This window comes from Leopardus geoffroyi, chromosome D2 (assembly GCF_018350155.1).
Source record: "Leopardus geoffroyi isolate Oge1 chromosome D2, O.geoffroyi_Oge1_pat1.0, whole genome shotgun sequence".
NCBI lineage: Eukaryota > Metazoa > Chordata > Mammalia > Carnivora > Felidae > Leopardus > Leopardus geoffroyi.
This window is the reverse complement of record NC_059334.1, coordinates 87,185,461-87,208,539: the sequence shown is the minus strand read 5'-3', so window position 1 is coordinate 87,208,539 and position 23,079 is coordinate 87,185,461. Positions and strand designations below refer to the sequence as shown.

Genomic DNA, 23,079 nt, shown 5'->3' with positions numbered 1-23,079 from the left:
AGGAAGCCCACTGGTGGAGGGGAGCCTGGGCGCTCCGTGCAGATGCCAGGTGAGACACAGAAGGAGCTTTGCCGGGTCGTGTGGGGCCCGCCCCTCACTTCTAGGAGCGGTTTCCGACTTGGGGCACATACTCAAATACAACACCCAGCCAGGCCAGGGAAGCGGGGGTGGGCGGTGCAGGAGGTGGGGGGCTGCACCCCTCCTCCCCCTGAGGCACCCCCTCACCCTCACCCCCCCACACCCCCAGGAGCTCCCACACCTCCAGCCCTCCACACCCCCACACTGCCATCTCCCCACACCCCTCCCCCTCCCCTAACCCCCAGGAGCTCCCCATGCCCAACCCTGCACTCCCTCTCTCCAAGTTACAGAAGGTGGATGGAAACCGGGGGAAGCCCTTGGGAGGGTGCGTCCCTGGGGAAGGGGTGTGCGGGAGGATGCTGAGGCCAGAAGGGCCCTTGTGGAGGGTGGGGGGAGACCTGCACCGCCTGACGCCCCCCTCCCCCCCTCTGCAGGACAGAGCAGGCTCGGCTGGGATGCACAGAACCAGAACCGCCAGGTGGAGCCTGGGAGCCCGCATTTAAAAGCACGCCAGCTGACTGCGGGGCAGGCACGGTAGAGCCTCCGTCCCGCGGTGCCAAGCGCCAGCCCCAGCACCCTCATGGCCGCTCCCACCTGGGAACCGCAGCGAGGGACCCTGAGGGGTGGCCTTCCGTCAGGACCCTCCCTGGCCTTGCACCTGCTCCGGGGAGGAACCCTCCCCACAGAGCAAAGAAGCCCGCGAACGAACGTTCTTTGGCAGCGTCTGGCCCCGGGCGGCTGGAATTCTCCGTCACCCACCTTGCCTAGGACCCAGCCGGGGGGCTGTGACGCAGTGTCGCCTCTGTGTTTGCAAACGTCCCCTCTGAAAGCTCACCCCTGCCCAGACCCTGCCAGGCTCCGCCAGAGTCGGCCTCTCGCACACTGCCGCCAGTCTGTGTCTCCGTGGGAACCAAGGCGAGCGGGCCCCTTCCCCCAGCGAGCAGCGCTCCAGGAGGACGTGGTCTCCTTTCACAGTGATCTTTTCTGGGGCTTGATCACTGCTCCAGACCCTGGGTGGGGAGGGGACGACGCCTCGCAGACTTCTGTGAGAAAGCCAGAATCGGTTTTTGCCTCTCCTTGTCTGGCTTTATGGAACTTCTAGTAACTGACTGAGCGTGTGAATGACTGCCGTGTGCTGTGTGCCGTAGCTGCCTGTGCCAGACAGACATCCCTCCTGGGTTCAGTAGTCACGCGGCAGGAGAGTCCACGAGGCTGCCCCGGGGGCCCAGTGCCTCACCCCCTCCCCGCCCAGCACAGCCCTGAACAAACTGACTCTGCCTTGGGGGGAAATGCGACCAGGATCCCGCCCCCCCCCCCCCCACCTGGCTGCTGCAGGGGCACTGTGGGACAGGAGTTGGCTCTAGCACCTTCTGAAGCTCCAGGCTCCTCTTCTGTGAGATCAAGGGGCCCCTGCAGGCCTGGGCCTCACCAGGGAGGTTCTCAACCCACAGTTACCTCCTGAAATCCACCCCCAGCCCCCGCCCCGGGCAATCTGTGTCCCTGGAGCCACACCTCTGGTCCCTCGGGTGACAGGAGCAAGGTGAGGGCGTGGCGGAGTCCCGACTTCATGGTGTCTCCTACCCCTGAGGCTCTGTGTCCCAGCCCTGCCCTGGCACCGCCTGCGGTGTGCTTGTGGTCACCCTGCCCGTGTCCTGGCTTCCCTCCAGGTGGCTTCTCTTTGACACCTCTGTGACCCCCACGGGGTGCCACGCCTCCAGCCAGGACTTAGGGTCTTCTGGTCAAGACAGGGACTTAACTGTCACAGACTCTGCTCTGCTCCAAGCCAAGCTGTAGCCCTGCCACTGGGGCCCCATCACACCAGGGTGGCCCCAGGCCAGATGGCCACGGACAGCCATGGCCTCCCTTCAGCACCCAGAGCCACATTCCAGAGGACACGAGGGCTGGAGGTGGGGCAAGGGGGCAGTGGCCAGGCCCGGGTGCCAGCGAGTGTGAGTAGGTAGCTGCAGGGAACCCCCTGGCTTTGGGGGTCGTCCTGGCCTTTACAAAGTGGCCACCACTTGCTGAAATCCCCTCCCTCCCAGCTCCCTCCCTCCCCCAGCCGGCCTGCCAGTGAGACCTGCCCCAGGGCGTGGGGGGTGGGGGGGGACTCAGGCCCTAGGTTTGCCACCAGCAGAGTCCTCAGCAGAGCCCCCCTTGTTCAGGGCGTCTGCCACGCGTGGAACATCATCACCATAGAACTCCGCGTGCGCTCCCGAGCATCCTGGGCAGGGTGCCCGCGGCCACAGCGCCCCATCCCAGGACTGGCCTCGCTCAGCCGCCAGCCTGTCTGTCCACGGACCTGTGCACGGCTCCCGGCCGCTCTCACACACCCTGGTCCCAGTGCCAGCCCTGGGGCCACACACCAGCCAGCGGTTTCTCCCGCCGGCTGGCGCTGCCTTGGGCACCGGTTGCCCCCTGGCCTTCTGGGGCCTCCACACCTGCATCCCAGGCCCTGAGAAGCAGTGCCACACCCCGGAACGGGCCGGGGCCGTAGCCAGAGCCACAGCAAACTCCACCTGACCGTTAAGGAAGTAGGATTGTCAAGGATCCTCACATGTGACAGCATCGGGGCCTTTCCACGGGGGCAGCCCTGAAAGATCCAGCCACCGTCGCCCTGGGCCGACACCGCGAGCCTCTACGCACCCAGAGCTGCGCTGTCCTGGGACTGGGGTCACGTCCTCCCTCCTTGCCAGGGCCCGGGAGGCTGCCATCCTCCCCCTGGACCAAGGGGCCTGGCCGTGCGTCCGGGCTGGGCCCCACCTCCAGACAGCCCCCAGCTGGCCCGTCCCTCAAGCCAGGACCTTTCCCAGACCCACCCTGGTCTGCTGGGCACAGGCGCCTTGGGCCTCCACCCTCTACCTCTGTTCCACCCTCCTCCCAGCCCCACTGTGGGCGCCTTGTCCAAAAACGTCCCCAGGTCACCCGTTCCCAACCAAGGCTGCCCCCAACCCCCCAGGCTGGACACCACACTCGGCCGCACCCTTGCACCAGCCACACCAGCTCACGTTCATGTTGTACTTTGGACGTATCTGCACACCTGGGCCTGGGGTGGGGGGGGGGGGGGGGTCTCTGGGCCGTTTGATGACTGTGAGCGCGACATTCGCCCGAGACGGTGGGCGCTCCAAATGCTGCTGTCCACAGACACACGCACGGTTCCTGTCCCCAGGGCCGCAAGGGAGCTTTGCCAGGCAGGGACACAGATCTCTTCAGATCAAATCCTCATGTGAATTGGTGGCAACATTTTATTTGTTTCCTCATGAATAAATAGGTAGGATTTTTGCCGTGTGTTCACTGTACCCTTTAACGGTTTGGGCATAAGCAGGGATTAGGCATAAGCCCAACAAAAATCCCCGTGGGTTTTTTATTTGTTTTTAATCTAGGGAAACTGATTTTGAGGTTTTTGTGGGAGTTTGAAAAACTCCCAAGAAGAGTCAAGTCTGTCTGGAAGAAGAACGAGGAGAGGAGACCCCCCCCCCCTCCAGACGTCACCATGGTTACCAAGCTGGGTCAGCTCGCGCACGACGGGCTGGAGGGGTCGGAGGGGAGCCATCAGATGGCCCCTGCCCCGGGGGACACGCGCTGCCTGACAGAGGTGACCCTTACAACACGCAGGCACACACACACGCACACAGACGCACACGTGCACACACGTACATACACACGCATGTGCACCCACGCGCACACATGAGCTTGGGGCAAGGACTTTCGCACAAAAGGCAAACCATAAGGTTTCAAAAAGATAAAGCTTCGTGGCTTCAGAATAAAAGCATTTCTCAAACAAGACCCAACCAGCACGGGCCCCACAGGAAAGGACGGACAAATTAGAAAGCCTGAACACTTTAGATCAGGAGACGCTACCCCTCAGCGCATGGCCCGTGGGGAGAGGCGCTTGCTGTCTTGGAGTTTTCAGACCGGCTTGTCCACGCCTGCAGGAGAGCGGCCGGATGCCGACAGGCGCGGCTGTGACCTTTAAGTTAATTCGGGGAGAACCAGATCTTAGCAATACTGAGTTTCCTGAGCCCGGGCAGGAAGGTCTGTGTATCCACATCTCCCTCCGTGTTGTTCAGCTGTGTTTTGTGGTTTCGGGTGCAGGTCCCACACATCTTTTGTTAAACTTACTCCCACGTATTTTATTCTCTTTATGCCCTTGTGGGGGGACGTTTTTCAAACTTCATTCTGGACAGGTTGTCTGTCGAGCCTGAAAATACAACTGATCTTGGCAGATTGATCTCGATCCTGAAAACCTGCTGAACTCTTTCAATGGTTCTAGTGGTTTTATGGTGAATCCCCTAGGGTTCCCTACGGTCACGGCACCTGCAAGAAAGATGTTTTCATTCTTCCTTTCCGGCCCCATGTCTTCAGTTTCATTCCTTGGCCTTATCGCCCTGACTCAACTTCCTCAGCAGGGGGGAAAAAAACAAAAGGTCAAGAAAAGTCCCCCTCGTGACACAGACTCTCTTCCAGTCCACCTTACAGCCAGCCCCACGAGGCCCCCTGGCGCTCAAGGACGCCCTCTGGCGGGAAGGAGCACAAGAAGACGCTTTCAGAGCCGATTTTCATCACCGCCTCAGAGAAATGAGGGGCCTTCCGTCTCCGAGGATGCGGGAAGGCTACAGAGAAGGAACGTGCTGGAGAATTCAGTGTATGGAGGCAGAAATAAAAGCCTGAGTAGGAAAATTAGGACACGGAGTTGAGGACATCTCCCAGAAATCAGAGCCAACGCCAGGCCAGAGGGGAGAACGGGAAACCTGGGGCGCCAGCTCAAAGGCCCAGTGCTGTGCTGACGGGACGTCCGGAAGGAAGACAGTAGGGGAGACAATCACACGAGATTTCCCAAGCCAGTGACTGAGTTTCCAGTTAGAAAAGCTCCCGACCACATGGTGTGGTGGGTGAACAAATACACCAGGTGCATCACCACCAGGGTACAGGGCACAGGGCACAGGGCACAGGGCTCAGGGCTCAGGGCACAGGGCTCAGGGCACAGGGCACAGGGCTCAGGGCACAGGGCACAGGGCACAGGGTACAGGGTGCAGGGTGAAGGCTCAGGGTGCAGGGTGAACCCCGCAGGGCTCAGGGTGCAAGGCTCAGGGCTCAGGGTGCAAGGCTCAGGGCTCAGGGCGCAGGACACAGGGCTCAGGGCTCAGGGCACAGGGAGCAGGGCTCAGGGCACAGGGCTTAGAGCTCAGGGCATAGGGCACAGGGCTCAGGGCACAGGGCGCAGAGCTCAGGGCGCAGGGCTCAGGGCGCAGGGCTTAGAGCTCAGGACACAGGGCTCAGGGCACAGGGACAGGGCACAGGGCTCAGGGTGCAGGGCGAACCCCGCAGGGCTCAGGGCGCAGGGTACAGGGTTCAGGGCGCGGGGCTCAGGGCTCAGGGGACAGGGCATAGGGCTCAGGGCACAGGGCTCAGGGCACAGGGCTCAGGGTGCAGGGCACAGGGCTCAGGGCTCAGGGCACAGGGCTCAGGGTGCAGGGCAAACCCTGCAGGGCTGAGGGCGCAAGGTGCAGGGTTCAGGGCATGGGGCCCAGGGCTCAGGGCTCAGGGCACAGGGCACAGGGCAAAGGGCGCAGGGCATAGGGCTCAGGGTGCAGGGCTCCGGGATCAGGGCACAGGGTGAACCTTGCAGCTTTAGGGGCAGCAGGGAGTGAAATGGGGCCATGGGAAAATCAGGAACCAGAATGTTTTCCAACTTCCTCAGGCAACGCTGGAAGTTAAAAGACAATGCAGAAATACCTTCAAATTCCCAATGGAAGGTTTTTCCAACCTATAATTCCCTTCCCAGTTAGAGCATCGAGTGTGAGGGTAGAATAAAACTTTCACACACACAGGGTCTTACAACATTGATCTCCACCCTCTCTGTTTCCAGGAAGCTATTGGAGAATGTGTTCCTCTGAAATAAGAAAGTACGTTGATCAAGAAAGAGGAAGGGGGCGCCTGGGTGGCTCAGTCGGTTAAGTGTCTGACTTCAGCTCAGGTCATGATCTCATGGTTTGTGAGTTTGAGCCCCGCATAGGGCTCTGTGCTGACAGCTCAGAGCCTGGAGCCTGCTTCGGATTCTGTGTCTTCCTCTCTCTCTGCCCCTCCCTCTCTCTCTGCCCCTCCCCTCCACTCATGCTCTGTCTCTCTCTCTCTCTCTCTCTCTCAAAAATAAATAAACATAAATAAAATTTTGGCTTCTTTTTTTTCCAAAAAAAGAAAAGAGGAAGATGTGGGAGGAATCTAGCCCAGGAGAGAGGAGGGGCTCCCAGGATGACGGCAGAGGAGGGTGGGGCTGGCAGCAGGGGCGGCCGGCAGGCAGAGGGCTCCAGAAGGGGTGTCTCAGAAACCAGGTCAATGGGTGGACTGATCGTTCATTGTTCACCGTGCTCACAGCAGAGGCGCATTTTACTGGAAATCCCGGGGTGAATTAGGAACAAGCACTTAGAAAGTTAATTCCCGGAAAACAAAAGTACGTATAACAAAGGTAATAGAACCAGGGGTCACTGTGGGTCTTTTGTGAGTAACGCTAACACAGCAACAGTCAAGCAAACGGTGATTCACTTAAGCCAAGGTAAAGCTCCAAGTGTCCCACGGGACCCTCTCTTATCCCCAAATTACCCCCAGGAGGATGGCCCCATGCTCCCCCCTCCCGACTGTGCTGAGTCGGCTGTGGCAGGGCCCTCCAGGGGTCCGGAGGTCCCGTGGTCGCCGCCCGCCCCTTCTCCAGGGCCCCAGCAAGCCCCTGCTGTGGTCACCACCCCCGGCTCTCCCCTGACACTGCCCACGCCATTGTGAATTGGCCCACAACAGGAGCTGGCCAGGACAATCGAGGCAGAGGCGGGAGCACAGTGGAAACTGAGGTTTCAAGGAGTACACGTTTAAGCATGTTTTTGAGAAGCTGGCAGAGACTCCAGAAGAATCGGCTAGAAGCACTGCCCGTAGCTGCCTCCGGGGCATCCACGCTAGGGGTGAGGGACCCACAGGGACCCGCAAGGGACCTGCCAGTTTTGTTACAGGTCCTGAGCTACGGAGATGGGGCCACTGGCCTGTGCACAGTGAATCCCATGGAGGTGAACAGGGTCCACCTGGAACTGGGCATCGGGTACTGACCGCCCTGCCCCTCCTTCCTTGAGCAGCCTGGGCAGTGGCGTCGTTCCTCTCTGGGGCAGAAGAGGAGCCCAGGGGCCATCCTGTCACGTGAGGAACCCCCCACTGCTCAGAGGTGGTATTTTGGCCAGGTCCTCGGTGGCTCAAGGAGGTGCCGACACCTGGCTTAGAGCTGTCTGTTCCGGGTACAGGGGACACTCTGGGAAAGGAGGGGGCCCTCCAGGTTGGGAAGAGTCCAGGGCCCCCACGTGCACAGCATGGCAGCGCTGTGTGTGGTTCACAAGTCTGTGCTCACCTCAGGGCCACGGGTCCGGACAAGGGCCACACCCCATCTGGGAAGCGGGACAGCCTGGGGGCAGTGTCTGGAAATCAGAGCCCCCCGAAGTAGGGAGAGGCGCCCCGGGTGCACAGCTGTGCCGGCTGGAAAGATTGCTGATCCCATGAAGGGGACCCCCAGGGTCCTCCGTGGGATGGGCGGCAAAGCCAGCTGGGTCCTGGCGAAGCCCCTGACAGGTGACCCAGGGCTCGACGCTCGAGCGGTGTTCCCCCAAAAGCACGGAGGAGGTCCAGGTTCCCGGGGGAGGGAGGGAGGGGGGTCAGGCACAACCCCTCACAAACCCTGACCATTCTCTTCAACTTCTTAGCTTTGGGTCTCTGACAGCATGGAGTCTACGGGTGCCGGCCACGGCCAGCCGGTCCCTGGAGCCATTCGGACGCCCCAGAGGCAGCTGCCAGCATTTGGCCCTTCCGACCGGACGAGACGCGCTTGCTACGGCCCAGACGGAGAGGATGCTTTCCCAGGTAGTGCACAGGCATCGATGCCAGGACGGCCTTGGAGGCCCAGGACCTCGCCCCGGGGGCTTCTGGTCTCACCCCTCTGGATCCAGTGAGCTCCCACGCCCCACATCCCCCCACGCCCAGCAGGCCCCGCCAGCAGCCCCCCGCCCCCCGCCCCGCGCCCCACACCCCGCCAGCAGCCCCCGCCCCGCGACCCCGCAGCACGTACCAGCCTGCGGATCTCCCGCTCACACTCCTTCTTGATGCGGGAGATCTCCTCCTGGTGGAGGTGATACACGCTCCTGATTTCCGCGGCCTTGATCTTGTCGGCCTGGATCACGATGGTCAGCGCCTCCTCCACCTGCCTCTTGGCCCCCTTGAGCTCAGAGATCTCCTGCTGCATTTTGATCTTCTCCACCTCGAACCCCTTCTTGGCCTCCTCCTTGGCCTCAGACAGCAGCACGGTCTTGACCTTGTCGGGGGCGCCGTCGCGGAGCGCGTGCAGCAGCGCCTGCAGCCGCTGGTTCTCGTTGTCCTTGATCTTGATGACCCTGAGCAGCTCGGCCTCGTGCTGCCGCAGCAGCACCTCCCGCACGGCCTGGAGCTCCTTCGTCTTTTCCTCGTGCAGCTTCGTCTTCAGCTCGGTGAGCAGGACGGCGCTCTTGTGCTGCTCGTGCTCCCGCACCTGCCTCAGCTCCTGGTTCTTCTCCCTCTCCACCCTGCTCACCTGAAACACAAGACCGCAGAGGCGTGTTGCTGCAGAGCCCGCCTCTGCCGCCGCGGGCCCCGGGGGCCGGGCGGGCGTGGGGACTCCGGGGTTCTTTCCTGCCAGGCGGGGAGCCGTCTTCCCTTCCAGAATGTCTCCTTGACGTGCGGACTGGAGGCCGAGTCAAGCCTTGCCCGCGGGCGGTGGGACCACGCACCCGTGGGCGTCCGCAGGGGCGGGAGGCTGGAAACACTGCGAGCCTGGAGGGTGAGGTCACAGACACGTGGGCACACACAGATGTGCTCTGTCGTCTCCCCCGTGGCCGGGCCCAGCCGTGCAGGGGGCCCGGCGGCCGCCTCTCCGGTGAACCACCGGGAAGAGGGCGCGGGAGGCCCCTCGGGCACGACCCTCCAGCCCCATGACAAGGGTGTCACGCTCACCTTCTGTGACGGTCTTGGCCAACGGGGAGGCCCACCCAGGCTGCCGCACTCTGTCTAGATGACGCGTAACGTCTAGATTTTTGGAATCACTTGGATTTTTTACCGAATCTTTTGTTTTCATCTAGAACTTCACCCTTGGCCCAATGACCACACCACCCACATGTGGTACAAAGTTGGTGCTCAGAACCTAACATGGGATGAAACAGAGGCTAAGCTGCCCTGGGTCCAGCCTGCCCCTCCCACCCCACCTCCACTCTGCATCCCCATCCACAGCACCTCATGTGGGGCCACGGTCCTCGGCTGCTGTCCCCCGAAGCCATCCAACCCCAACCCCCAGCTCTAGAGCTGGCTCCCCTCCCCACTCCAGGCAGCCGCGTCTCACACCCACCTCCTGCCACCCTCTCTGCGGGAGGAGGAGTCTGCAGGGGTGAAGCCCCTGCCCAGCCCTCTTCTCTGCTTCTGGTGCATTCAGAGTAGAGGCAGAGCCAGGGGCACCACTGCGGGTGGACAACACCGGCCACGCCATCTGGGGGGAGTTTCAGCCCCCCCCCCCGTCAGGGCCACTGGCACCCCAGCAACTGTGGGCTCTTCCCCCAGGGCGATAGCTCTGACCCTGGACCCTGCCCAAGTGCCTGCAAATCTTGCCTGCAGTCTCCAGCCCTGCCTCTGCACGCTGACCCCGCCGTTCACGCCCCCGCACAAAAAGTGCCTTCTTCATCCCTGTCTCTGGGACAGAGTGTCCCTCCTGCAGGGCAAGTGTCCCGGACGGCTTGGACCCCCCAGTGCTGGAGGAAATTCCAGCCCCAGAGCCCTGTCTGAGCCGTCCAGGCCCCTGACACTGGCACAGGGGGCAGAGTGAGCCCCTGGCCAGCTCTCTGGGTTTCCTCCAAAGAATGGGGTGGCTGCTGGAGCTTAGCGCCCACGGGTATTTACTCCTTTTCCATCCAACGCGAACTGCCCTTTTCTCCAGCTTAAATTGAACTGAGAACACACGGAAAAGCAGATTTTTGGTAGCGGTTCTCCGTCGTGGGGGCAGGGCGGTGCGATTAGTAATCTGTACTCTCGAGGGCGCCCACTCCGGGGCGGTGTCAGCACACGTGGGAGGCTGCCGCGGCCCCCACTGTGCGGTGTGGACGCCGAGGGTCGGGTGCCGGAGGTCCTGCGCCTGGACGTGGTGGAGCCAGAACGGCCTCCTGGACGGAACCAGCAGAGAAAAGAACAAGAATCTGCACTCAGAGCAGGTGCTGGTCGGAGCTGGGAGGGAGGGCGGAGGAGAGAGTACCAGAAACATTCAGCGTTTCGTGCTGACCACCGTCGAAGCCGTCTGGGGGAAAACGGGGCCCTCCCGTCCGGTGCCCGTGACCGCCCCGGGACGGTCTGCCAGCGCCCGAAGGGCCTGCTGAACACCCAGACCCGCACGGAGCGCCCTGCCCCGCGTGCCTCAGAATGCGAGCGGTCGGCTCACAGGGAGCAAACGGGGCCGGGGTCCCTTGAGCGCCTGCGTCCCCGCCACGGCCGCTGCGGAACCGGCCGCTGAAGACAGAGGAACGAGCAGAACGGGGCGCTCCCAGGAGACGCTTCTGCGCCCCGGGACCGTCTGCGGCCTCGCTCGCCTGCGGTTCTGGGCTCCCATCTCTGCCGTCCGCCCCCCTGTCTGTCTCCCGCAGCGGGCTTCCTCTGAAGCTCCCTCCACGCGCAGCCTGCGAACTCCTCCCCATTTGGCGTCTGAGTCTCCCCTACTGGAGATGCGGGATGGCGGGGAGGCGCGTGGCCCCGAGCACGCGGGTGGGGGAGAGGTGGCTGACGGAAAGCTGGCGACAGCCTCACGGCAGCCTCGCGGTGGCCACAGGAGCGGGTCACAGCACCAGACACAGTGAGCAAAGTGGCCCTGAGCCCCGGGGGCCCTTCGTGACTCAGGCCTGTTTCAGGAACACACGACAGCTTTATAGTACGTTGTTGAGAAGGTTATTCCACCAATGAAGCACGTAGAGACGTTTCCCTGAGATCCACGGTTGTCCCCCGACGGGCCGCAGCCTCCCAGGACCTCATTAAAGTCTGCCTGACGTGGCCACGCGCTGTGGGTGGCTCAGCGGCAGGGCTGGTGGCTGGGGCTCTCGACCAGCGGGGCTGCGGCTTTGCCTTTTCGGAGTCCCGGGGCTGAGCGGTTTCTGCATCTGGGGTGGCTGGTCCCCCCGACGCGGCGGGACGCCCGCTGGATCCTTTGCTTCAAGGGGCCCAGTTTTCAAGGGACCACGTCGGCCTCAGAAGGGATTTAAACACAGTTGACGGATTTCAACCGCTGCTGGCCTCACCCTTACTGGCGCCCCGAGCACCCCGTGTGCGGCCAGTGAGAGGCGGCCCCGAGCCCTTCGGACGCCCCGTGACCTCGGTTGTCTGCTGTCCACCAGGCTGAGCGTTCCGGGCCCGCGTGCTCACCTCCTGCCCACGACTGTCCTCCAGTCGCCCTGATTTCTTGCGATGGGAAATGGTATTCCAGTCACGGCCCGGGCCCCGGGCGGCTCCCTGCTCCGGGCTGGTCTCCGTGGCAGGCCTTCCCGGTGGACCCCGTTCACGTGGTAAAACGCCCTGAAGTTCCCACGCGGTTTCCAACTCAAACGCGGGGCTTCTGTCCCAGTTCTTGGCGGCTTCGGCGCCTCCGCTCCCTCGCGCTGAATCTGGTTGCCAAGGAAACCAGGGATGGCGGGAGAACATCCCATAATCACTCCTTCACTTGGTCCGCGGGAGGCGTGCGGTCGGGCGAACACAGTGGCCGCGATGTTCACGCTCTGCCCGCCTGCCGTGACGACGAGAGCGCCTGTTCCCCCACGCTTCCCGCTCCCTCCCAGTCTGTCACGGCCGTGCCGTGGCTGCGTGGCGGGTTCCGTGGCCGTGACGGTCTCGCCCTGCTCTCTGGGCCCTGCGTCTTTTCCTTGAGGAATCCCAGGGTGTCTCCTCATTTTCCTACTGCTCTGCCCCGACAAGACCCACCGGCCACGGAGCACACGTGGCCTCGCCATCCTCAAGTTTAATTCAGAGAGAAACTGTGTTCAGTGCTGCCCGAAGTCCTCGAAGAAACCTTGGAGCTGGGGGTGGGGGGGGACACTGACGAGACCTCCGCGTCCCACACGGGGCCGAGCCAGCCTTTCCCAGAGGTGGGGGTGCCGGCACAGGAGGACCCCGCCCGGCCTGCCATCCCGGTGGCTCGGACCTGCCCTGGAAACAGAGGGCGCACACTGCCTATAGGCGCGCCGTTGCCTCGCTGATGGGCGCGACCGTCTCCCCCCTCCTGGGTCAAGACCGGCTTCATGCTCAGGCCAGACCTCAGCCCCACGAGGATGGCCCACTCGTGGCCCGTGACCAGCACAGGCCCGGCAGAGAGCAGGTGCTCCCCTGAAGGGTCGGTATGGAGCCAGCCGGGCGTCGGGACACAGTCTCCCACCAACAACCTCCTGAGCAGAATGGAGGTACACCTAGAGTCTTAGCTGGAGAAGCGTAGGCAGGCGACCAAGGTGTGTGTCAGGAGCAGAGTTCGTGTGATTGGCTTAAACCGCAGAGGAAAGGCACGGCTCCAATACGCAGCAGCATGGCCTCGGGCCGGCAGGTGGGCTCCTGTGCTCAGGCCATGGTGCTGGGCAGGCTCCACGGGCACCGGCCACGCCACCAACAGTCCTCCGTCTCCTGACAGGGGCTTCGGGATCCTGCTCCACACCCATTTACGGGTGGAAGCTGCTGTAATCCTTTCTGATGCCGTGAGCGTTCGTGGCTCTCAAATACTGCTTAACGAATTTGCACAGAGGTCGACGGAATTTTAAGTTAAATGGATCAACAGTCCCACTGGGACGCTGCCTCGTTGCTTGTGGGCCACGTGGAAAGGACTTTTTTGTCTACGGTCTTATTTCCAGGAAATAGTCTGCGGTTCCCTCAGATACGGGGTGCTGAGGACTTGGCCGTCTGCACGAGGACCCACAGGGGAGCAGGGCCTGCCTCACATGTGCCACGGCTACACGGCCCACTTCCTGGCTGGTGCACAGTCAGGCCTTGCTTTGAATGACTGAATGCACCCCCCTTAGGTTCCACGCGGGTTGCCTGTGGCCTTTCCCCATGTTAGGCCAGTTTCCGGAACATTCTGTCTTAGACTTTGTTCTTTCAAGCTATTAGCTTTATGAAGAAGGCACTTTTTCTCTGGCTCGTTATTTTGTTCCTACCATGTTTTTGTCTCCAAAGTCCCATGTGGCTCTATTTCCAGTGAGATTTATGTCCAAGTCTCGCCTGACGAGGAGAAGTCTGAAGCTTCCCTGCAGCCCCTCAGGCACCGTGGCGGGGACTTGGTTCCCAGGCCTGTAGCAGCGAGTGACTGTCTCCCACAGGAGGTGTGGACACAATCAGGATTTGGGGATTTCGCAGTTAAGTCCCTGCCGTCGACTCCCACACCTTCCGTGGACAGAGCTGATGCCACCACTCCCCGTGGACCCAGCCCCGCACCGTGGGCTGCCTCTGCTTCAGCCTCCTGCCCCCATTCCGTGCCCTTCCCTGCCTGGCCTCCTGCTATGTCCCCTCCTCATCACAAACGGGCAGGACACTTGGTATTTCTAGACCCCCCCCCCCCCCCCCCCCACCTCACTGGGTTTGGAAAGACTGCAACCTTCACTGCTTTAGTGTAACAAACACACTGACCTTGTGACCGGGACACTGCACATGCCGAGTCTGAGATTAAGTTCATGGTCTCCTAGTAGGTCCTGATCTGCTTCAGGACCCCTCCGCCCTCCCAGGTGTCCTGGTCCAGACAATATGGCCACCTGCGCGGCCACCACGACCTGAACTCTGGACCGCCTTTCCTGCCGCTGCATCAGGTGAGCCCTGCCCAGAGCGAGCCACCCTCAGGCCCACCTTTACTGGTCATTCTGGTCTCTGCCTAAAACCACCTCTTCTGAGAGGCCCTCCCCGATTTCCAGGTGGGGTGACTGCACCCCAGGTGCCTGCCAGCCTGGCTTCCTCTGGCCCAGCCTCCCTCACTGGTGCCTCCCTCACTGGGGACATGGCGGCTCCCGTGAGGCCTTCCCTTTGTGCTCCTCTCCCTGCAGAGCTGGCTCCCTCCTTCCAGAAGGTTCTTCACCAGAGATGGTCCCGCTTCAATCTCCCGACAGAGGGCGGGCAGGAGGACAGTCCTGCTTCCATTTGAGTCATTTTATTCTTTACTGTCAAGTCTCCGTTCACACAGGCAGCCTTCGGTGACAAATTAACCGCTGGCCCGAGACCCAGAGTGCTCTGCTCTGGCGGCGACATTTACTGGCATCTTTCCAGGCTTCCAGCGACTTTCTCCACCGTGACAGCTGCAATCTGCAAAACGAGATATTTCTCCTCCAGAATTTTGCTGTGCTGGGAACTCCTGGCGAGGGGTGGGCGCTGTGCGCAGGTGGGGTCAGTGCCTCCACGGCCTCTGTGAGACTCCCGCCGTCCAGGCAGGCTTGCGGAAGAGGACAGGGTCCTGTGGCCGTCCCCGGACTTCCACCGTGAGTCCAGAATCAAGCCCTCCTCCCTGGGTGCTTCCAGAATATCAGGCACATGCCGAAAACCAGACAGAAGGTGCCAGTCCCGCCTCTGGGTCTGGTTGTGCAAATCTGTCCCGTGGGTGCACCAGGGACACTAACTGTGGCACGTGTAGAGATTTCAGGATTGATGAGGACGAGGCTATTGACGGTTGTGATCACCGGACTGTGTTTTCCATCCCCCACTTCACGACGACCGAGGTGCGTGGTTCGCGGCCCACATGCAGCGTTTTTGCAGCGAGGCTCCTCTCGATGGGCTGAGTGGACAGACCGGCCGGAGGCACCTTCTCAGGATCCGAAGGGATCCTGAGTTACTGAACTGGCTGCTGGGGGAGACGGGGGAGCGCAGGCGGGAACTGGAAAGAGGCGTGAGGAATGTGTCACCCACCGGACCTGCGTGGGGCGGGGCAGGTGTGGGCGCCCGTGCGATCCCTGGAAACGTGCACGCGGCCGGACCCAGCAAACCCACCTGCGAGAGCTTATTCTGCAAGCACCCTCACACGTGCACACAGGGTGCTCCCTGCACGGCGCCCCGTCAGCCGAAAATCAGAAGCAGCCAGGATGTGTGGGCCAAACATCGGGCACAGGATCGCGAAGGGGTGCTGGAGCCGCTCCGGAGCCGCACGCGGGACCCCCAGGAGCCTGTGTGCGGTGAAGAGAGAGGACCCGGGGCGGCACTCTGCTGTCATCTCTGCGTTAGAAAGGGGCCCCGGACGTGCGGCGAGGAGCCTGTAACACGAGGCCTCCGGAGCGGGCACCGGGGCCGTTTCGTCCGTTCCTTCCGAATCTTGTACCAAGAGGCACGTCATCGTTCCAAAACATAAATGGTGGCAGGGCCCCAGCCCCAGGGCCCTTGCCCGGCAGCGAGAGGGCGTGATCTCCAACCCCGCCGGCCTGGGGCGCTGACAAGCGAGGAGGCGGCCCCCTCCCGCTCCCCTGGGCTGTGGGGATGGGTGGGTTTTGGTAAAACCGCACAGGAAGACAATGCCGTGGCAACGGGCACAGAGTCGGCACACGAGGCAAGTACCGCTCGGCGATCTCCGCGTGGTGCTTCTGCGCATTGGACGAGGAGCACTTTCAGCCAGTGGGACGAGGGCCTTGCTGTCCGCGTCCCATCGGACAACCCGTGAGCGGTGTCTGAGGCGGGGTCCTGGGCCTCCAGACGTCTGCACCTTGGCCCTGACTCCACCCACGCCGTGCGCCCGCGCCTCTCGGTGCCGCCCCTGCCGACCTGGCGGCTGCCTGACCCCGAGCAGTGCTGACGTCGATGCCGCCGGGCTCCCCCGTGGGCTCCGACTCTCCTGTGGGCCCACAGAGGACGCCTCGCCACGGGAGCGGCCACGTGGTCGCTGTGACCGCAGCCGATGGCATCGGAGCGGCAAGCTCATCCTGGGCCCCTCGAGCTGTCCCTCCCTGGCACCGAAGGTGCTGCTACTGTCCCCTTGGTGCGGAGCAGGGACCTGAGGCAGAGGGTAAGCGCCCGGCATGGGCCACACGCTCTTCCTGTAAAGAGTCTGGCGGGAACTCACGCAGGCTTTGTGGCTCAGCCAGCAGACAGCACGTAGATGGGCAGCGTGGCCGAGTCCTAATACCAGTCTGTTGGACACTGAATCTAATTTCGTGTCATTACCACATGGCACGGAATAGTACAGCGGTCATGATTTAACCCGCGTGGGTAACCCAGGCGTTAGGCAACTGGGCCCAACCACCTGATCCCCTCCCCAACCCGCCTCCCGCAGGAACCGTCCCCCTCCAGACCCGCCTCTCTCCAAATCCTTTCTTCTCAACCTCCCCAGATGGGGAGAGGGCAGAGGGCAGACTTATGGCAGAGAGGGGGGCGGTGGGCCGGTGGGATGCCCACCACCCAGGCTTGGCCTGGCATTGAGCTGCCCTGTGACCAGCCCCCCACACTCCTCCCAGAGGCCCCGGCCCCAGCCTTCCCTATGGGCCTCAAGGACCCCAAGTGCTGATGTCCGGTGGGGCCATCTCGCGCCTCCCACTGTGGTCCCTGGGCCCCGCCACCCCTGCGGGCCCGCCCCCGCGTTTCCGACCGCACGCAGAAACAGCAAGCCCAGCCTGTCTCCTTCATCCACATGCCAGGCCTGCTATGTGTGGGCTCAGTTCCACGGTGACCACTTCAGGGGGAAGGGACACTTCCCAGGATGGTGCCACGGGCTGAGGTCCCTCTGGCGGCCCCGGCACCGACCCGGCACGGTCCCCTCACTCACCCCAGCCCGCCCCCTGCCCCGCTCTTCTCCAGAGCTGTCTGTGCACCCCAGCTGCCTGGAGAGAGCTGGCGGGCACTTGGGCAGAGACCCCACCGTGCCCGGCTCCGGGCAGACCCCAGGGCCCAGGAGGGTGTGGAGAAGTGAGGGGGGCAGGGCGTGGGGGGCCCACCTTGCTCTTCTCCTGCTGCAGCTCAATCTGGATGTCGGTGAGCTTGGCCCGAAGCTCCTCATTGGCAGCCTGCAGTGCAGCGAAGGCCTCCGCCTTGTCCCCCTTGCCTCGGCCGCCCGTGCCCTTCTTGGACATGGTGAGGGTGGCCCACGGGGGGCCCGGGGAGGGCCGCTCGTCTAGGCTGGTCTGTCCGCACCACGCTTGGGCAGGTAGCGCCTCACCGTGGATCTGCTACATTTTCTCCATCACCTGCAGGGAGAGCACACCTGGTGAGCAGGCTGGCCTCCTGCGACCCTGGTGGGAGCCTCGAGACCCTGGTGAGAGGCAGGTGACCCTGGCGGGAGCCGCAAGACCCTGGTGGGAGCCGCGAGACCCTGGTGGGAGGCAGGTGACCCTGATGGGAGCCGCGAGACCCTGGTGGGAGGCAGGTGACCCTGGTGGGAGCCGCGAGACCCTGGTGGGAGGCAGGTGACCCTGGTGGGAGCCTCGAGACCCTGGTGAGAGGCAGGTGACCCTGGTGGGAGCCGCGAGACCCTGGTGGGAGGCAGGTGACCCTGGTGGGAGGCAGGTGACCCTGGTGGGAGCCGCGAGACCCTGGTGGGAGCCGCGAGACCCTGGTGGGAGGCAGGTGACCCTGGTGGGAGCCGCGAGACCCTGGTGGGAGCCGCAAGACCCTGGTGGGAGCCTCGAGACCCTGGTGGGAGCCGCGAGACCCTGGTGGGAGGCAGGTGACCCTGGTGGGAGCCGCAAGACCCTGGTGGGAGGCAGGTGACCCTGGCGGGAGCCGCAAGACCCTGGCGGGAGCCGCAGACCCTGGTGGGAGGCAGGTGACCCTGGCGGGAGCCGCAAGACCCTGGTGGGAGGCAGGTGACCCTGGCGGGAGCCGCAAGACCCTGGTGGGAGCCGCGAGACCCTGGTGGGAGGCAGGTGACCCTGGTGGGAGGCAGGTGACCCTGGTGGGAGCCGCGAGACCCTGGTGGGAGCCGCAAGACCCTGGTGGGAGCCTCGAGACCCTGGTGGGAGGCAGGTGACCCTGGTGGGAGCCGCGAGACCCTGGTGGGAGGCAGGTGACCCTGGTGGGAGCCGCGAGACCCTGGTGGGAGGCAGGTGACCCTGGTGGGAGCCGCGAGACCCTGGTGGGAGGCAGGTGACCCTGGTGGGAGCCTCGAGACCCTGGTGGGAGGCAGGTGACCCTGGTGGGAGCCTCGAGACCCTGGTGGGAGGCAGGTGACCCTGGTGGGAGCCGCGAGACCCTGGTGGGAGGCAGGTGACCCTGGTGGGAGCCGCAAGACCCTGGTGGGAGCCGCGAGACCCTGGTGGGAGGCAGGTGACCCTGGTGGGAGGCAGGTGACCCTGGTGGGAGCCGCGAGACCCTGGTGGGAGCCGCGAGACCCTGGTGGGAGGCAGGCGACCCTGGTGGGAGCCTCGAGACCCTGGTGAGAGGCAGGTGACCCTGGTGGGAGCCGCAAGACCCTGGTGGGAGCCTCGAGACCCTGGTGGGAGGCAGGCGACCCTGGTGGGAGCCTCGAGACCCTGGTGAGAGGCAGGTGACCCTGGTGGGAGCCGCAAGACCCTGGTGGGAGCCACGAGACCCTGGTGGGAGGCAGGTGGCCCTGGTGGGAGCCGCGAGACCCTGGTGGGAGGCAGGTGACCCTGGTGGGAGCCGCGAGACCCTGGTGGGAGGCAGGTGACCCTGGTGGGAGCCTCGAGACCCTGGTGGGAGGCAGGTGACCCTGGTGGGAGCCGCGAGACCCTGGTGGGAGGCAGGTGACCCTGGTGGGAGCCTCGAGACCCTGGTGGGAGGCAGGTGACCCTGGTGGGAGCCTCGAGACCCTGGTGGGAGGCAGGTGACCCTGGTGGGAGGCAGGTGACCCTGGTGGGAGCCGCGAGACCCTGGTGGGAGCCGCGAGACCCTGGTGGGAGGCAGGTGACCCTGGTGGGAGGCAGGTGACCCTGGTGGGAGCCTCGAGACCCTGGTGAGAGGCAGGTGACCCTGGTGGGAGCCGCGAGACCCTGGTGGGAGCCGCGAGACCCTGGTGGGAGGCAGGTGACCCTGGTGGGAGCCTCGAGACCCTGGTGGGAGGCAGGTGACCCTGGTGGGAGCCTCGAGACCCTGGTGGGAGGCAGGTGACCCTGGTGGGAGCCTCGAGACCCTGGTGGGAGCCGCAAGACCCTGGTGGGAGCCGCGAGACCCTGGTGAGAGGCAGGTGACCCTGGCGGGAGCCGCAAGACCCTGGTGGGAGCCGCGAGACCCTGGTGGGAGGCAGGTGACCCTGGTGGGAGCCTCGAGACCCTGGTGGGAGCCGCAAGACCCTGGTGGGAGCCGCGAGACCCTGGTGAGAGGCAGGTGACCCTGGTGGGAGCCGCGAGACCCTGGTGGGAGCCGCGAGACCCTGGTGGGAGGCAGGTGACCCTGGTGGGAGCCTCGAGACCCTGGTGGGAGGCAGGTGACCCTGGTGGGAGCCTCGAGACCCTGGTGGGAGGCAGGTGACCCTGGTGGGAGGCAGGTGACCCTGGTGGGAGCCACAAGACCCTGGTGGGAGCCACGAGACCCTGGTGGGAGGCAGGTGACCCTGATGGGAGCCGCAAGACCCTGGTGGGAGCCACGAGACCCTGGTGGGAGGCAGGTGACCCTGGTGGGAGCCGCAAGACCCTGGTGGGAGCCACAAGACCCTGGTGGGAGCCACGAGACCCTGGTGGGAGGCAGGCGACCCTGGTGGGAGTCTCGAGACACTGGCGGGAGCCAGGCAACTCTGGTGGGAGCTGGGCCGCAGGGGGTGGGACAAGGCTGGCATCTTGTGCCCTGAGGAAGCCATCCCGACCGCACCCGGGGTCCCCAGCCCCAGACCACAGAGGCCCTCGGCCCTGCGCTCAGCAGCTCTGACGGGGACCCCACAAGTAAAGCACTTCTCAGGGCCTGGCACGAACGGGGAGCTGGAGAGGAGTTCTTTCTCTGCCCCTTTGGAAGAAGAGGCTGGGCACCCAACTTTAAGGCCCGAATGTCATACCTGGGTGGGTGGCATCCCGGTGGCGATGGTGGGTGTGAACCAGGAGCTTCTCAGACAGAGGCGTAGAGGCAGGGACCCCCAGACCCCCCAGGGGGCCCAAGAACTCCGCCCCGGAGTACGCGCACTCTCACCCTGAGCCAACTTAGGGGGTGAACGCACACCCTCATCCAGCCCACGGAGCAGGGGCGCTGCCCTGGGCCGCCCACCCGCCACCACCCCGCGGGCCTGCAGCTGTGTTTCCTCGGTGCCCCAGCGCCAAGGGCAGGAAGCAGGCCCATCAACCAACCGCACGGACGGTATGGGCCCGGACTCAACAGCAGGAGGCACGGCTGGAGTCCTGCTTCACTACCCGGGAAGCCCCCTGCACACAGTGGGGACAAGAATGTCCCTGGCCCCCGAGGCCTCCTTCCTGCACTGCAGACACCAGAACAGTTGTCCAAACAAGTGACCTGGGCCAGAGACGCCCTGTGCCCACCACCCGCTCCAGCTGCCAGGCTGGGACAGTCCCTCCCAAACCTGGGATATGACGTCAAAGTTTAGCTTTCACAGCGGGGGCCTGGGCGCGGGCTGGGTTATCGGCACTTCCCGGGAAAGGCTCTCCAGACGTGTCCCCACGGCCTTTGTCCTCCCTCCCGGCTCGGTCCCTGAGGCCCCGAGACACAGAATGAGTACAAAGCCCCAGAGGTGCAGGGGGCCCGGGCGGCACAACGGTGAGAGGCGGCCGCTAGGAGGCAGGGGCCAGTGAGGGAAAGGGCTCACAGTGGGCCTGGGTGCAGAGCCGGAAGAGGGACTCGGGAGGGCAGCAGCCTCCCGAGGAAGGAGAGAAAAGGGCCGGCCGAGAGTTTAAAGGTGTTTTGCCGTGTCTCAGAAGAGATGCCAGCAGGCACGTGGTCCCCTCGCCCGAGCCCGGTGGCTGGCCCACGTCTCCCTGCCCACAGCCGCCGGTCACGTGAAGAGCTTGTTTGGGGGAGGGGAGGGGAGAGGAGGAGCTGAGGCCAGGCTCTCGATTTGGGGTGTGTTTTCTAAGTTACCCCTGGGCACCGCTTTGCAGATTTTCCAGCTCTGTGTGCAAGGGTCTTCTGCCAGCTTGTGGTGACCTTTCCCACTCTCCCCCCGCACCCTCAAGTCTTCAGAGCTGGCGCTGAGACCCGTGGGCTCCTGCTGTGGCTGGTTAGGGCAGGCCTGCACCCCATCCGCGCACCGCCCCTCCGCTGCTGCCACTGCGGTGGTCACCGGCGTCCCGACAGCTGCAGGTGCCTGATTCTCGGGCACAGCTGCAGGTGCCTGATGCTCGGGCACCGGGCGTGTGGAGAGAAGGAGGATAAAATGTAGCCAACAGAACAGCTGTCTTCCGCCGGCTCTGCTCTGGGAAACAGACAGAGCCGCTTTACAGGGTCCCGGCGGCTCTGACCTGTGTGGCTCCATTTGTGGGTGGGGTCAGCGATGTGGCGTGGCGGGGCTCCATTTGGGTGAGGGAACATGTAGGAAGTTAAAAGTCTCATCCAAACTGGAGGAAAAGCCCCCCAGTTCCTGCTTGGGGGACCAGGGGGCCTCAAGAAGGACTTCACACCGGGTCTGGGTGGAATTCACACCTCCAGGCACCTGCCAGCTGCCAACAGGGCCCCTGAAGGCGCATGTGAGGCCCCACTGGTTAGACCAGTTAGACCCGTGCTAGTTCTGGGCCAAGAAGCCTGCAGCTCACACCCTGAGGGCTCAGGCAGGAAAGCAAACCAGGACAAGGGCTGGGGTTCACAAACAAAAGCAGGGACCTGGAGGAGGGCTAGGGGTGCCCCAGCTCCGGCCATCCCTGGCAGGAAACCACCACAAGGAAAGCTGGGTGGGGGCACCTGATGGGACGGAGGCCCACGGGGGGGGGGGTGTGGGGGGAGGCTCCATCTGTTCACGGAGGCCGAGTCCACGGGTCCTGGCAGGACCCCAGGCCTAGGAGCTGCCTTGACCCCAAAACCCATCACACTTGTGAAAATGACAGAAAAAGGACTCTGCTCTTCACACACCCAGTGACAGCATTCTGCCTGCCTCGGTGACACGTCCTGGACGCCTCACCTGGGGTGCTGCGCTGGTCCCAGGCACCTGCTGAAGCTCTTAAACGCCCTGGCCCGGGGACATCCTTTGGGACCCGCTGGCCTGGTGCTTTGGGTCAAGGGCTTGGTGTCTTCAGCCCACGGCCCTCTGCGAGCAGAGCCCCTGTGTCCCAGGACCAGTGTCAGCGTGTCCCCCAGACACGGGCCTCCTGACCACCCTCCCTACGTTCTCTCCAGGCTGTTCTCTGCAGTGACTCCCACGCCACCATTTCAAGACACAGCCTGGCCCTGTGGGCAGAGAGGGTCGAGGGGCCTGGAAAGACAGACAGACGCAGCTTTCCGGACACGGGAAAAGTCATTTCATGGGTGCCTGGGTGGCTCACTCAGTCACGCATCTGACTCTTGATTTCAGCTCGGGTCTTGATCTCAGGGTTCTGAGTTCAAGCCCCACATCGGGCTCCACGCTGGGCATGAAGCCTGCTTGAAAAAAAAAAAAAAAAAAAGAAGAGGAAGAAAAGTCATCTCAGGCCCCGGCCGCCTCGGGAAAGCAGGAAGAAGGACGAGCAGCCGCCATCAGGAAGGAGGCAACCTAATCTCACGAGGGACGGCTCATCGGAGGCGCGACCCCCAGAGCCGGTTTGGAGGTGAAGTCTGGCCGAACGCGCCCTCCGGGGCGACCTCTGCCGGATCTCAACCCCCCTGGGCACCCAGGTCCCGGCGGAGCTGCCCCAGGCCGGCCTCGTGACCCCGGCCCGGACTCCGTCGCCTCCGGACTTTTGCCGCCGTGCTGTGCCGTGCCGGAGCCCCTGCGCGCAAGCCCCTCGGCGAGCGTTAGCCCCTCGGGTGAACCCCTCCCCAGGTTTGCTGTTCGAGGAGACGCTGCTTTGGGAAGGATTCCGCGTTCTCGTCACTTGCTGCAAACAAAACCCTTCCTCCTCCCGTTCTCTGGCCTGGTTGTGTCTTTTGTGTCCTCGACGCCCCAAGAGGGACCCCAGTCTC

The 23,079-nt window shown here is 63.7% G+C and overlaps 1 protein-coding gene and 1 long non-coding RNA gene across 27 annotated transcripts in view; both read right to left on the bottom strand.

The window, feature by feature from the left end:
- The window catches only part of JAKMIP3 (Janus kinase and microtubule interacting protein 3), a 117,773-nt gene that overhangs the window by 50,018 nt on the left and 44,676 nt on the right, over positions 1-23,079 (bottom strand). For all 26 annotated transcript variants that reach the window (XM_045439274.1, XM_045439280.1, XM_045439282.1 and 23 more), the window contains exons 2-3: positions 17,031-17,279; positions 8,171-8,668 (exon numbers count right to left, since the gene is read on the bottom strand). In XM_045439274.1, the coding sequence (XP_045295230.1) occupies positions 8,171-8,668; positions 17,031-17,165 (633 nt within the window). In that variant the 5' untranslated portion in view covers positions 17,166-17,279. The remainder of the gene's footprint in view (positions 1-8,170; positions 8,669-17,030; positions 17,280-23,079) is intronic.
- Positions 6,241-8,033, bottom strand: LOC123577241. Its single transcript, XR_006701787.1, has 2 exons — positions 7,460-8,033; positions 6,241-6,465 (listed from the first exon to the last, which is right to left on the bottom strand). It is a non-coding gene; the product is annotated as an uncharacterized LOC123577241 (long non-coding RNA).